Source organism: Cebus imitator, unplaced genomic scaffold (genome assembly GCF_001604975.1).
Source record: "Cebus imitator isolate Cc_AM_T3 unplaced genomic scaffold, Cebus_imitator-1.0 Scaffold53, whole genome shotgun sequence".
NCBI classification, from domain to species: Eukaryota; Metazoa; Chordata; class Mammalia; order Primates; family Cebidae; genus Cebus; species Cebus imitator.
Window position 1 is genome coordinate 8,216,673 of NW_016107368.1, and position 15,482 is coordinate 8,232,154.

At 47.6% G+C, this 15,482-nt stretch overlaps 1 protein-coding gene across 2 annotated transcripts in view; it reads left to right on the forward strand.

Annotated features, from left to right (window-relative positions):
• Positions 1 to 15,077, forward strand: part of SHC3 (SHC adaptor protein 3) — a 164,552-nt gene extending 149,475 nt beyond the window's left edge. For both annotated transcript variants that reach the window (XM_017528478.2, XM_017528479.2), the window contains one exon: positions 7,197 to 15,077. In XM_017528478.2, the coding sequence (XP_017383967.1) occupies positions 7,197 to 7,325 (129 nt within the window). In that variant the 3' untranslated portion in view covers positions 7,326 to 15,077. The remainder of the gene's footprint in view (positions 1 to 7,196) is intronic.
• Positions 15,078 to 15,482: the final 405 nt, after the last annotated feature.

The window sequence follows — 15,482 nt, forward strand, 5'->3', positions numbered from 1 at the left end:
TTATAATGAGCAAAGGATCAGTCTGAGGACAAGGAAAATTAAAGTGTGCATGCTCTCTAGAGGGGGAAATTCCCTACTGAAGATAGCTGTGCTTGAATTATCTGGGCTACAGTGTGAATGCCGAGGCTTATTGTGTTGACTGCGTCCCACAGTTGCCACATCCCAAGGATGTGGTTACTTCCTTGACTACCTATCCTGCCTCAAAGCCACAGATGATGGTGAGGGACATAGGAGGTCTGAGCTTTCCCCACTGTGTGGCTCAACCCTCTCTGCCTGCACTGAGCTGCCTTTGCATCTCCTTCTAGGCCCCTGAAGCCCTGTGGGGACCGTCAGTGTTTGAATAGCACCTGAGGCTTTTCTGGTTCCTGCCCTGGGCCTTGACTAAGATCATGGTCCAGACCTGCTGGGGTGTGGTGGGGAGTGGAGTTCACTGTTAGGCAAAATGAACTGAGGCCTCTGCTCTGTTTGCTGGAGGACCAGCTGGCTTCTCTTACTGGCATCGCGCCTTTGTTCACTGCAAAGGAAATATGGAAATTACACAGCCCATTCAGTCACCTCTGGCTCAGGTAAGTCATGTGACTTACCCATCCAGTGGAAGTTCTGAGTGGGAAAGGCCACCCCACAGTCCTGCTCTGGAAGCCCCCAAGGGCAGGCAGGGTCCTGAGAGTGCTCCAGGGCCGGCCTCCTCCCATTTTATTCCTGAGTCTGATATCCTGGGCATCCAGGTAGGGCTCTGTGTGGCAGCTGTTCCATGGCTGAGAAAGAAATGTGTTAAGAGGGCAACACCAGGCAACGTGGAAGGAGCCTTCCAGCTCTCAAGGTTCAAATTCCTGGCTCTGTGTTCTACTGGCCCCAAGGAGTGCTGGAAATACTCAGTTTCCATTTGGTGAAGGACAGAGGAGCCTCACCTGGGATGGCCGAAGGCAGGTGAGCCCCCGGCATCCAGGCAGGGTTCAGGGAGATGCACTGCTCACTTTCCTGCGGTGCTGCCTTCTCTCCACCTGCTTTGCTTCTGGTTTGTGGGTTTTTACACAGGTATCAGGTTAGTTTTGGGGGACAGCTGTGCTTTTCCAGAAGTGACCTGGGCCTAGGCCCTCTACTCTGTGAGCAGAGCTGGTGCTGTTTTTGGTCACTGAGGACATCATGAACCCCCCCACTGTGGCAGCTGAGTGAAGGCTTCTTTGTGGTTTCTTGAGCAGTGACTCATTACATGTCGCCCTGGAGGTCTCATGGAGGTGGCACAGTCCCCAAGGTATCCTGGACTTTTCCCTGGGGTAGGAGACTACCCTTCTATCCAGCTGCAGAGCTCCTGAAGAATCATTTTAAAGGTAGAACTGGCAGTGATAGTCAACACGAGCAACGAGGGTGCTTTCCATACGGTTAGAACAAAAGTTCCAAACCTGATTCTGCTAGAATGTTAGTGTCCCAGAAGGCTGGTGCAGCTGGCCTGTATCTCCTGTGTGCATGTGGAATCTCAGTGCAAAATGTTCCTGTGTGGTCAAACTGGGCTTGCAGCTCAGCAGATCCCTACCACTCCCCTGGGCACCTCCCCAAGCCTGGAGTGTCCTCGTGAGACCCATGTGTGCCACCAGAGGGCAGGAGGCTCTCTCCTGCATCCTTCCACCACTGGGCACTTTGGAGGATCACCAAGCTACAGTACCCAATGGCAAAGCTCCACCCAGACCCAGTGACGGCCTTGCAAACAGACATTAGTGCCCAGCTTAGTCACTACTGATGGAGGAGACATGGAGAGTCAGTGAGGGGGACTCACCTGTGTCCCCTGCCCCATGCCTGTATGTTCCACTTGCAACACCCACATCCTGAGGTCGGCCTGCCCACTTCGCTCTCCTCCTGGGCCTATGTCTCCCACTGCACATGAGGGCAGTTTTGTGCTAGCCCCGTAAGGGCTTCTGTTAGGATGATCTATCCATCTCATTCTGTTGCTGGTGATAGTTTATCGTCCCCATAGAGCCTGGCACTAGAAACTGTCCCTGTTTTGTCCTACTTTGACTTCAACATAGGTCACAGCCAGAGCAGGAGCCCTCACCCTCCCACCCACCACCTGGGGAGTCCTGAGGGAGGCTCAGAGGGAAGAATGAAAATGACAAGCCAGACCTGCTGTTGTCCACAGACCACAGAGGTCCCCACACCCACCATGTGGCACAAAGAAACCTGCCCCACAACTGGCTCCCTGTTTCCCTGCCCCGATGCTTCTCACCCTCCACCTTCACCTCCCACCCCCCACCCTTTCTATCTTCTACCTTCCAACCCCCTGTCACCTCACCATCTTTCACCCTAACCCAACCCCCACTCTGTTTGCTTTGGATACTGGGGGCGATGCCTGCTGACCATAGGCCACACAGAGCTGAGTGTGCCTTTCTGCCCTAGCCTAGTGAAGAGGCATATTTTGATTAAGCTGCTGTGAAAGCTTGGGGATCGCTACCTAAAAACGGCACACATTTTTAATAGTAACAGTCTGCAAAAATCAATTCAAAGAAGAAATTCCTTACCATGAATGATTCCAGAGGCTCCTAAGTGGCCTTGTTTTAGAAGTAGGAGATGTTGCTTTCATTTCTTTGTAAAACCTCACCTCCTCCAGCTTCTCCCTCTGAAAACCTAGTCCCCCCCAATGCTCTCAAGCTGAATATTCATTTATTCTTTTTGTTTTTAAATAGACTTTGTTTGATGTTATTTAGTAAATATTGTAAAGAACTGATATCTTGACAATACTGAGTATTCCTATCCATAAACATGAAATACCTCCTTATTTATTTAGCTCTTCTTTGATTTCTTTTACAGGACTTTTGTAGTTTTCATCATATATATATTGTAGGTATCTTGTTAGATTTATACCAAAATATTTCATTTTCAGGGGTGCTAATGTAATGGTATTGCATTTTAAATTTTAAATTCTATGTGTTCATTGCTGATATATAGGAAAGCAATTGACTTTTGTATATTTACCTTATATCCTGCAGCCTTACTATAATCACAATTAGTTCAAGGAGATTTTTTGTTGCTTCTTTCAGATTTTCTTCTAGACAATCATGCCACCTGTGAACAAAGGCAGTTTCATTTCTTCCTTCCCAATCAGTATGTCTTTTATTTCCTTTCTGTCTTATTCTCTCACTTTTGGACACTGGGGATGACGCCTGCTGACCATAGGCCACACAGAGTCAAGTGTGTACTTCTTCCCTAGCCTAGAGAAGAGGCATATTTTAATTAAGTTTCTGTGAATTTGGGGGATCGCTACCTAAAAATGGTAGCACATTTTTAGCAATAATGGTTTATAGAAATGAAATTAAAAAAATAAATTCTGTAGGTTTTCATTGGAATACTAGAACTTCTAGTACGACATTGAATTGGAGTGGTGAGAGGGAACATCCTTGTCTTGTTCTTGATCTTTGAGTTTCTTGCCATCAGATATAATGTTAACTGTAGGGTTTTTTGGTAGATTTTTTTTTTCTTTTGAGACAGAGTCAAAAGGCTGGAGTGCAGTGGCGCAATCTTGGCTCACTTCAGTCTCCATCTCCTGGGTTCAAGCTATTCTCCTGCCTCAGTCTCCCCAGTAGGTGGGATTACAGGTACCCACCATGACGTCCAGCTAATTTTTGATTTTTTTTTTAGTGGAGATGGATTTCACTGTGTCAGCCAGGCTGATCTTGAACTCCTGACCTCAAATGATCAGTTGTCTCAGCCTTCCAAAGTGCTGGGATTACAGGCATAAGCCACCATGCCCAGCCCACAGATATTCTTTATCAAGTTGAGGAATTTCCTTTCCTACTTTATCAAGAGATTTTTTTGTTTTGTTTTTTAACAAAGAACTTTTTTAAAAGAACTTAAAAAAAACCTCTTGTTAAGAGGTGTTGGATTTTGTCAAATGCTTTTTCTGCATCTATTGATATAATTATGTGATTTTTCATCTTTAACATGATGGATAAAAGTAATTGATTTCTGAATATTGAACCAACTTTGCATACCTGAAATAAATTCCACTTGGTTGTGGTGTGTACTTCTTTTTATACATTGTTGGGTTCAATTGCTAATATTTGTTGAGCATTTGTGCATCTCTGTTTATGAGAGATATTGGGCTATAATTTTCTTTTAATGTCTTTGTCTGGATTTGGTATTAAGGTAATGTTGGCTTCATAGCATGAGGAAGTATGTTCTCTGATTCTGTCTTCTGAGAAAGGTTGTAGGGAATTGAAATAAATTATTCCTTAAATGCTTGATGGAATTCACCAGTGAACACATCTGGGCTTTGTGCTTTCTCCTTTGGAAGGTTATTAATTATTGGTTCAATTTCTTTAATAGACATAGGCTTATTCCAATTGTTTATTTCTTCTTGTGTGAATTTTGGCAGATTGTGTCTTTCAAGAAATTTTTTAGATTATCAAGTTTATGAGCATAGAGTCATTCATAACACAGGTGCTCCTCAAGTTGGGATGGGCTTACGTCCCAATAAACATATCATATGTTGGGAATATTGTAAATCAAATGCAAATAAGACCATGATAAACCTGTCATAAAGCTGAATTCCGTTATTTCTGTATTTCTTTATTGTCTATTCATGAGATCTGTTATAGTACCCCCTTTTTTCTTTCTTATATTGACAATTTGAGTCTTATCTCTTTTCTCTTAGCCTGGCTATAGGCTTATCAATTTTATTGATATTTTCAAAGAACCAGCTTTTGGTTTCATTGATTTTTTTCTACTGATTTCCTGTTTTCAACTTGATTGCTTTTTGCCTGAATTTTTATCATTATTTCTTTCCTCCCACTTACTTCAGATTGATTTGTTCTTCTTTTTCCAGTTTCCTAAGGTGGAAGCTTAGATGACTAATTTTATACTTTTCTTAATTTCTAGTATGTGCACAGTTTAGTCTCTTTGTAGCCTGACTAGAAGGAGGGCTTTCATCTGGATTTTTATTTCCTCTCTACTCTGCACAGCCTCCCCCGGCTGTCTGGGGTTAACATTCCATGTGTCTTAATGCAGATGTTTCTGGAGTCTAGGTTTGTCCTGGCTGCTAGTAGTGTTAATCAGCCATCAGCATTCCTAGTGCATAGCAGGTGGGTCCACACGGGCAGTGCTGTTGGCTATAAGTTTTTTGGACAGGAGCTAGACTTGAGTATTTATGGCAATGAAGTGAACTACCCTCTCTATTTCCTGAGGCAGTACATTCATAGATGAATGTTTATGTTGGCCAGCCTATATACTGAAATATGCTCACTGGTGGTTCTCAGCTTTGGCAGCATGTTGGAATCATTGAAGGAACCTAAGACACCTGGTGCCCAGGCCCCACCCGGAGCTCCTTATGAAATTGGCCTGGGGCCTGGGCTGTGGCTGCTAAAAGGTCTTCAGGAGGTTTGGAGGTGAGAACAGAGACTATTGTCTCAGACGCTCCCCTGCCCTAAACCGGTCTTCACCTAGTCCAGTTCGCCCAGAACGTACATGCATGTCAGTCATTAAGGAATGAGAGTAAGGAGTCAGCATTAAGGCAACACCCCAACATTACTGGTCTCAAGCTGAGTTCCTTGATGCCCCCAGCTTCCAAATAGGTATGCTGCTTGAGTTACTCAGGGGGCCTTTCTGGGGTAGGAGTGCTGAGGAGCCCCAAGAGAATTAAACAACCTCAGTGAAAAGATGCTGGAAAGTCTTGCAGAAAGCTTCCTTTCTGAGCTTGCCCTACAGGTCACACCCTTAGTGAGGCTTAGTGACCAAGGGTAGGGAGACTCTCTTGTCCAGAGATCTCTTCTCCCTCCAGTGCTTACAGAGATGGTGGGAAGGGTTCCTGCAGGAGGAAAACATTCTAACTTCAAAGTTTTTCTGTTACTTCAGCTGCGAATCGGTAGAGCCATGAGCAGATGGTGTGAGCTTCTCAAAGCACCTTGGGTAGGGATTTCCAATACGCACACCTGAAGTGTAGATTAGGGGTGGGGTGGGAATGGGGGCTGAAAGTCCAGAGATTGAGTTTCTTTGGTAGGTTGATGGAGGGAGAGAAGAAAGAGTGGCCACATTAGTGGAAGCAGGGGTGACAATAAAAAGTTGGGGAAAAGAGAATATTGAGGAAAACAGTGAGGAGGATGAACATTGCCTCGGGAGTCCCTGCAGGAGGGTGAGGAGAGCTGGCTGTCCCCTGAGAGGATGGGCTCCTGGAAACTCATCTGCACACACTGATGGAGAGGGGACCCCCACTAAGGCTGGAGAGTGAAGCCAGGGAATTCCGCTGACCCTCAAGCATAGCCTTGACGGTGGCCTGCAAGGGTGAATGGACCTAGCCGGGTGTCTGCCTCCTGCCCCCATCTCCCACTTCTCAAGGGTGCAAGTCCCAGGGGATTGTGTCATGGACTCCTTGAACGACTGCTCCTGACAGGCCCCACCCCAGCTCCTTCAAGTGTGAGCTTTATCTGTGAATGCGCCGGCTCAGGGTGGAGACAGCTGATGGACCTCAGGGACCATGTGCAGGCCAGCAAGCAGGGCAGAGTGTTCAGCCTCCTCTCCCCCCAACCCCCAGCATCCATTTATTCAGGAAAAGTTTATGGGCAGACTGTAGAACTGAAAGCCCAGGAACATGGAGCCTGTACCTCTGACCCTGCCTGGCTCACCCTCCGGTGGGGGACTGCAGGGGCAACAGGGGCTCCTCTGGGGAACTATGGGGCTTGTCCCTGGTGGGTGCCCAGGGTGCCTAGGGAGGAAGGAAGGCTGCCTGAAGATGTTGGCATCGAGGTGGGGCCGGGCTCATGTGGAAGAAACACATTCTGGGCTGGGAGATGGCCATGCAAAGGCCTGGAGGTGGGAGGGGCATGAGAGCCAGCAGATCCCAGTGTAGAGCTATCCTGAGAGGGCCAGGGAGGGAGCAGGAGAGAGAGGTGAGGTGGCCCTGGTGGTGAAGGTTGGGGAGGCCATGCCTATAGGACAGTGGGCTGGGACATTCCAGAGCTCAGTCCCAGAGGCCTGGGCTTATGGTTACTGAAAGGTGTTCAGGTGGTTTGGAGGTGAGCCCAGCCAACGCAACGGACTGGCCATTGCTAGTGACCAGGGTCTTTGCAGAGAGCATCTCTAAAGTAGGGGAAGCCCCTTGTCCCCTCCCCCTCTCCTTCTGGACCAGTTCCGATGGTCTGGCTGATTCTGAGCAAAGCGTGTTCTCTTTTTGCTGCCTGTGGAATGTGCTTAACCTTCCTTTGCTTCCTTCATAGATCCGGACAAAGGACAGAGTCTTCGACAGTATCAGCCACCTCATCAACCACCACCTAGAGAGCAGCCTGCCCATCGTCTCTGCAGGGAGCGAGCTGTGCCTCCAGCAGCCAGTGGAGAGGAAGCAGTGACCCAGCCAGTGCTGCTCCCAGCACTGCGCACCAGGTCAGGAGCACCCGGCGTGGGCTGCGATCGGGCCTGTAGGAACTGGGGCAGCTGCCTGTGGCTCAGAGTCTTCTTCAACAGCTCCAGAAGGAAGGCTGCTTCTAAGGTCGAGTTTCATAAACTTGGTTCTGAATTTCTCATATGCATATTAAAGGTGTACATACCTATACATCCTGTACAAATTATCCCTCTATATTTATATTTTTTAAGACTAAGAAAGATGTAAGACTAATGTTCTGTGCTGTATGTTTTTAATGGAAAAAAGTTTGACTGTAGTTGTCCAGGCAAAAATTTAATTCAACTGACCCATTCTGCTGGGAAATGCCATTAGAAAGGTGTAGCCTGCAGTTTTACCTAATAAGCACAACTGGAGGGGACTAGAAACGCAGAATTGTGATGGAATTGCGAGGCGTGCTGCCCAGAGCGTGCCTAGCCCTGCACTGAAAGCTATGAGACACTGGTTCTGAGGCATGGCTATGCTTGCTGGAGGGAGCCGGCATCCTCTCTTGGCCTCCCCGGGACACCTCCGGTGCTCCCTGCCCTGCACGCGGGAGACGACTCTCTGCAGCTTCACTAAAGAGCAGGTGGGACTCCAGCTCCTCTGGGTCCTGCTGAGCACAGGACCTTGTCACCCTTGATCCCAGTTATGTGAGGGGTACTTGGGAATTCATTTCATGACAAAAATGGCATAAAAAAAGCCTCACCAATCAAAATCTTGATCGACAAATGCTTCCCTGTTCTTGTGCATCTAATGCTAAAACGGATATTTGTAGAAGGGGCGGTCAGGCGAATTCCTGGTCAGTGTCTCCTTCTAGTCAGTGGTTGACTACAGGCTGCTTGTGCTAGTTGCAAGCAAAGTTCCCCTCCTGCCTTATATTCATCAGGGGAGAAGCCTGTGTGAGAGCAAGAGTAGGTCCCATTCCAGAGCTCAGTCCCAGAGACTCAGGCGCGGAGGCTCCTGGGGCTGTGTGCCAGAGGTCTGACCCAGCCCCAGGAGTCACTGGAATCCATTTGCTGTTCCACCTCTGGAGTGAGGGATGGGGGAAAAGCCTGCTGTCCCTACGACAAGGTTTCCCAGTCGCTGCAGGGAAGGGCATGGGCCCCACCCCACTCTTGGTCTTGATTCCCTTCCTTCCAGGTAAAATACTGTCATTTCCTGAGAAGTCATTTGGTGTTAGAAAGCTGGCAATGTTTATAGCTTTTAAATACTATCTGGGCTGAGACCGCCCTGTGATTTTGACAGATATCCTTTAAAAAACAGATGGATCCATTTGATCGTTGGCAGCTTGGCGCTCTTTCTGGTGAGACCCCACAGGGCAAAGCACCCTGTACGGTACGGGTCAGTGGAAGAGAAAGACGCCCTGAACACACTTAGAGTTGGACAGTGATAGATCTGATCCCGTAAGGAGAGTCACAAGGAGACTGAACAGTCTGGCAGACTGCTAAGTTCTAATGCCCACGGCGTGAGCCCCGTTTCTGCCCTGGGGTATGTGTGTGGCCAGATGGAAGGACCCGTTAGAGCGAACCAGTAAGAATGAGTCAGGGCAGGCCCCAGCCTTCGCTGGGGGTTTTTGCCCTTTGAGGGTCTAATGAATTAGAGATGACAGTGAAGTCAGTGTTCTAGAATGTTCTGCAGTGGATTGAAACTCTGGAGAGTCTGGCACTAATCTAGACTGCCCTGCTGCTTCCTGAAATGGTTTTGGCTTCAGGCATCATGTGGATGTTCTGCTCAGTGGTCCAGAAGCAGAGGGCTGCAGGGTGCTGGCAGCAGCTGCATCAGCCTCCTGCCCCAAGACGGCGCAGACTTGGGTGCTCTGAGAGCTGCCCTACACGTCTGTCCTCTGGAAGGCCTAGAGCCCTGGAGAGACACACGCAGCTCTGATCCACCTGTGTGTGAATGTGCACCACATAGAAAAATGTGCAAAATGACCTTCTTCTAACATTCGTGCATTCCCCTCTTGTGAAAGGTCAAAATGCTATTACAACGTTCAGAGAGAATAGCAAAACAGGAAATGCAAGTTAGGAACTGTGAATGCTGTAGCATTTGATTTACTTTATTTTTCTCTTGGGGGAACTTGAATGGTAATCTGCAGCTTTAGTAGCTCTTGATGTGAAGTCAGTGTCTAGTTCAATGGTGACAGAAAATATATATAATTTTTTTTTGCATGAGAATCAATTTAGAAAATAAAAAGTATTGGAGTCAAATTTTTTCTTTTTAATATTAATTCAAAATATATATTTTTAAGCTTGGATTATAAGGTTGATTACACTAGAATAGTGCCAGTGAAGCAAACGGGCTTCAGACATAGCAGATGGCAGCAATTTTCTAATCTTTGTTCCCTTCCATTTGTAAAGTGTGTTAGAGCGCACATTAGTTATCCCGACTCTTTCCTCCAGCACCATGTGCTGGGCCATCCCTGTGAGCCTCATTGACACATGGGGAAACTGAGGCAGGGGCAGGTGCTGCACCTTGCTGGAGGCCATGTTGTCATCTGGCTGCAGCGCTCTTCTGCTCACTCAGTGTTTCCTGAGCCCTGCTGTGTGCTGGCCTGTGCTTCCAGCTCAGGATTCCAATGCAAAGGCAATGGAGCCTCCTCCTTGTCTAGCCGGGGCCCCTCTTCCCCCTGCTTTCTCAGACCACATCTCTGCCTGGGTAAGGCAGGAAGCTGAACAATGAACACAGGGGGAGTGGCACTACGCCCTGCCTTCCAGGGCCTCAGGCTTCCAGGACACAGTCACTGCTGCTGTGCTGGGCCATCCTGAGCCTGCGGAGTGCACCTGGGCCCTGCTGCCCCTCCAATGGGCACCCCAACACTTAACCCAGAACTCTGTGTCTTCTGGGAGTACAAGATGGGGGCCAGTAGTCCTAAAACAGCCCCTCTGCTCTTACAGAGTGGCCCTGGAGACCCCTACCCAGCTTTCCTCCCCCTACGAATGAATCAGCTGTGCTTCAAATGACATCTCTGTCCCGCAGAGGCCGACTGGGCCTCTCATGGGGGTGCTCACTGTGGTTGAAGTCAGCTTTAATTCTTGACCCTCCAAGGTAGCCTCTGAGTAGCTCACTGGAGAATCGAGTGGGCAGGTGATAAACACCACAGTCAAATGACTTAATCTTAAATCCTATGCTTAAGACACCGCTGTTGCTGCTTTTATATTTGAGGGGTCTAAAGTCTGGGTGTCCACTCAGCCTTGATGAGCGAGTGGCTATTTTCTCAGGCCATCTCTAATGTTGGGGTAATGGACAAAGGCCTGATTGGGCCACATATGGCCTTTTTAGTGCTTCCTGGAGGTGGAGGAGCTCATGAGTAATTTCTAATGAAGACAGAAAATGACAAACCATGTGTGTAGGTAAAGGCCTAACTTAGAAGGAAGGACATGCCCGGGGAACATGGACCCTAAATGGTCCATGTACTGGGGGCACAGTGGACATGTGTGTCTAGCCCAGCCTCCATGCCTGGTGCTGGCACTCTGAGGGTGGCCCCCAGCTCCCGAAATAAAGCTTTCCTTTTCAGTAACATCCGACACTTGGGTAGCTCCTTTCTATAAGCAGTGCTTTAAGACGGACGTCTGGGTCCTCATTTCCTCCCTATTGGCCGCCACCTGAAGGCAGTCACACATGTCCTTTCTGTTGGGCTGAGCTGGGCAGAAGCCTCAGACTGTAGGCCTTCCTGGAACAGGGGCAGTGCCCGCCACGAGTAGATACCTCCCTGCAACCTCCACCCTGGCACACCCAGATGGCATGGACTCAGGCGGGTTGCTGGATTTCTCTGAGCCTTGGCGTGCTCTACACTGCAGGGCTACACATGTTCCCAGCTTGAGAGAGTGCTGGGGATTGACAAGCATATGAAACATAGAAAGCGCAATGACTTTCTAAAATTCTGCATTCCCAACGTGCCCCTCGGCTCTCTCTCACTGGTCCAAGTTTGTGTGCCGTCCATAAATCCCTTTCTGTGGACGGTGACCATAGGATTGGGGGTGGGTGGGAGGATTGTGGAAAGACTGCGAAGAGGTCATTGCAGGACCCAGACAGGCCTTCGCAGTGGGTTTCAGAGTAACACTCAGGTTCTCCGGTGGAACTTTCAAAGCCGGCTCCAAGAAAGACCAAGTGGAAAAACCCACTCCTGGACATAGTGCCAACCTAGAACTGTCAGCTCCTAGAACTGTCCTGCAGAGGCCGGCTGGGCCTCTCATGGGGGTGCTCATTGTGGTTGAAGTCGGCTTTGATCCTTGACCCTAACTCAAGATCACAGGGAAAGGAGCTTGGTAAGACAGCACAGCTGGGGCCCCACTTTTCAGATGAAACTGGAGCCATGCAAGGGGCTGGGAATCGACTTAGGAAAGAGCACAGCACTCAGAGGTCCTAGGCATGCCTGTAAAGCTCGTCTCCCATGGAAACGGCAGGGAATGCTTCCTTCCCCGGGTTCTACATCTGTACTCCCTCTCAAAATGCATAAAAGCCTGAGTCATTCAGATGCGAGAGGCAGTGTTTCTGTTTCCTCTGTCTTAGTTGGGGTTCCTCCAGAAGGAGACCCTGAGAGAGGACTTGAGTGTCATGTAGTTTATTTGAGTGAAGATCCCAGGAGTAGGGAGAGAAGGAAGCTGACCAGGAAGGCGTACGTTATCAAGTAAGCTACCGTGATGTGCACAACTGGAGTTGAATCCCACTGGGGAGCCCCGAGAGACAGAACTGACACCCCAGAGTTAAGCCAGCAAAATGGGGAGACAGCTGGGGTATTTATTCACCAAGTGTATCACTGGTGGAAGGCGGTTTCTGGAAACAATTTCTGACTGGCCCTGCACACACCTGAGCATACTTCCCAAGCTGGGGAAATCCTAGGGCCGAGAGACAGGCGTGCATGACAGCAGACCTGGAGTGGAAGGCAGGCATCAGAACTAGCTCGTGAGCTGGTTCAGACAGACTGCAGGCCTGCTACTCCCCCATCCCCCAAACCCCCAACCCCCAACTCCCTCCCTGCCCTTGCCCCCGCCAAGTTCCTGACTCCCTAGGTCTGGAGTGGGGCCCAAGAATTTGCATTTCAAAAACACATCTCACAGTGATGCTGGTGCAGCTGCTCTGAAGTCTTGACTTTGAGAACCACTCACTGGTGAGAGTTTCCAGCCCTTACCTGCCTCTTATTGATGGTTCCCCCCTCTAATTTATAATTATGTTTTCACACCACTTCATGTCACAGATCCCAGGGTCCGTGCTGTGAATTTAGAAGTGGAGAATTAATAAGCATTTATAACTCCATGCAACCATTGCTGGCAGCTTAAATGCCATCTGCCAGCCACAATTTATTTATAATGGGGTTTATACATATTTATAAGTTTGCAAGCAACAAATGCACAGTTTTAAAACTGACACATTTTATAGCAGCCAGAAAAATTGCAACTTTATACCAAGACTTGTGAATGTGAATTGCATATGTATATACATACATGCATATACTTACATTGATTAAAAACGGATCTGCAGCTCTGTGTACACACGCAGATTGGCTCTGTGCTGTTCACCTTGGGACTCCTCCCTGGGCTTTGGTTTTACAACTAACAAGGACAACTAGGAAGTCAAGCAAATTGGCAGGTTGTGGCATCGGCCATGGAGGATGGTCCTGGATGCCGCCGGATGTAGGACCCAGCACAAAGGGAACAGGAACAGGACATGAGGACAGGGGTTGGGGGAACCCACTGTGGGAAATGACAGAGAAGCCAGCAGGGGAAGACAAGGAAAGAAGAGGGTGGAGGCAGGATAAATGTGAGAAGGGAAGGGGAGGATAAAACAAGTCTAGATTTAGATCTTTGTTCATGCAGCCATGCATAGCCATGAGGCCAGTGGGGAAGGAGCAGAAAGGGAAGGTGTGATGGAGGAAGCTGTGCTCATGATGTCATGCTTTGGTGTATTCCCAGGTGCAGCTGCATATACTTGGCACAGTTTCTTGGCATTTCTAGCCAGCTTCTTGGCCTCATTCATGCATTAGTTAAAATGTGGCTGGCCTTGTACTGGGATCGCGAGATAGAGAAGCAAATGTATGAAGTTGTAACTCTGCCTGCGTTTAGAACCTAGAAAGAAATAAAGACACACACACACACAAAGATGTTGGAGTGTGACAAGCTTTAGGTACCAGTGTGTCCAGGTTCACTAGAACCAGCAAGGGCAGAGCGCCCAGGTCAGTTTGGGGACTCTGGAGGCTTTGCACTGCAGGAGACTGAGTGTTAATGGCATGGAGGAGAGCGTGGAAGGCTCCGGATGGGGAGGGACAGCCTGGAGTCACCAATCTCAGTAGGGATGCTAGAAGAGGCGGGAGGCAATCCCAGCCTCCTTTCTTTCCTCCCCCTTGGCTGTCACAGATGCTCTGAATAGATGAATCCCTCAGGCCCAAAACACACAGGCTACTTCCCTAGGGCTAGAAAAATGGTTCTTGCTGAAAAGCACCAGGAATAAAATCTCATACAATTTTAAGTGTCTATTTTTTTGTCTCACCTTGAAATATTGCAGACAGAAAAATACACACGTGGGGAAGGAACGCTGCGGTCCTGAGCTTTGAGGTAATGAATTGGCACTCACGTGGACATTTTTACCGTAACCAAAGTTTCTAACCACCAAATCAAGTGACAATTAAAACAGACATTAATAGGTAAATCCGTCTTGAAATATTAATGGCGTTAATTTTTTTTAACAACTATGTGTTGGTTGCAAGTGGAATGTTCTCTGTTCATTTGACTTTTGAATATAACTTGTCCCAGAATATTGTAAAATTAAGTATGTGAATGTTTCTTTGTATTCAGAATTAAACATTTGGTGTTAAAATCCCAGGATTAGGAGACAACTCCATGTAAATTTAATGTGTAATAATAAGACAGTTACTTTTTAAAAAGCATTTGGATGGCAAAGTATACATATTGACAGATGAGTATTATTTGAAAATTGTTTTGTTTCCATTAACTTTTGTGCAGCAAAAAGAATTACCGTAATGGTCTACGTCTTGGCGTATTGCCAATTCACCACTTTCTACTTTGTACTGAAACAGAATTGACTTTTTGGACATCCCTGAGGAGTGGAAATCCAAAACAAATTTCAAGTTCTCTAATCTTCGTTCTATGACAAATGGTAAAACCTAAGTTATCTGGTCAATGTTTTGGAGATTTGACAACACAGCAGGTGAAGAGAATTAGCTTAAATTCCCTCCTCACTTTCCATGGATCCTCGGGGATTCCTTCACTCTGTCAGGAAATGGTTTCCAGGTGTGAGCCCTTCATGATCTGTCTGGTGCATCTCTGTGCTCCTGGGATCGCCAAGTGCAGGCATGGCATCACATCCCCAAGTGTCATCCTGTGACCCAGGAGGGGAAGATGACACACCCAGTTTAGGTAATGCCGCACTTCTTGTTATAATTGGTTATTGGAAAATGTGCCTTTATTATCAGAACAGTGGTGTGTGCATTTCTGATTATGTAGCTAACCTTTGGATATCTGACTTAGATACTAAAAACATTTGAGTGTTGCGGTTTTGCACTTGTAGATACGATTTAAAAGCATGAAATTGGTGATTTAATTAGATGTTTTCTATAAAATGCACCTTGTTACATTTCTGTGAAAGGCTCTTACCAGCATGGAATAACTGGCTCAAGGGTTGAGAGTAACGACCATTTTCTAAACAGTTGATTGTTTAAAGGACTGTACACGTTAAGTCTGGGCAATAAAGGCTATTGTGAAAAGTCTCTTTCATTTGGATGATGGGTTTTGTATTGCCTCACAAAAGAGAAGAGGGGAGCTTGAAACTTTTATCTAGGAAGTAGGTATTTTCAGTGGCTCCCTGGGAGACTTCTTAAAAAACAGTCACAACAAAGCATTGTCTCATCCATCAAGGCTGTGGAATAAAAATGCATCCCGGCAGATGTATTTCTAGAGGACTCATGTTACCTTCTAGCACCTTGTCAGCCTTGGACAGAACCGGGGGTGGGCAGCTACATCTTCACTTGTGTTGGGACATTTCATTGTGAGTTGTAACAAGCATCGCCACCAGAAGAGTTATGCCAAGCACTGGCCTCCTCTTTAGAGAGGACGCAGGACAGAGGCTAAAATGGAGAAAGCCACTGTGCAAGGGTTGGCTCTGACCTGCTCTC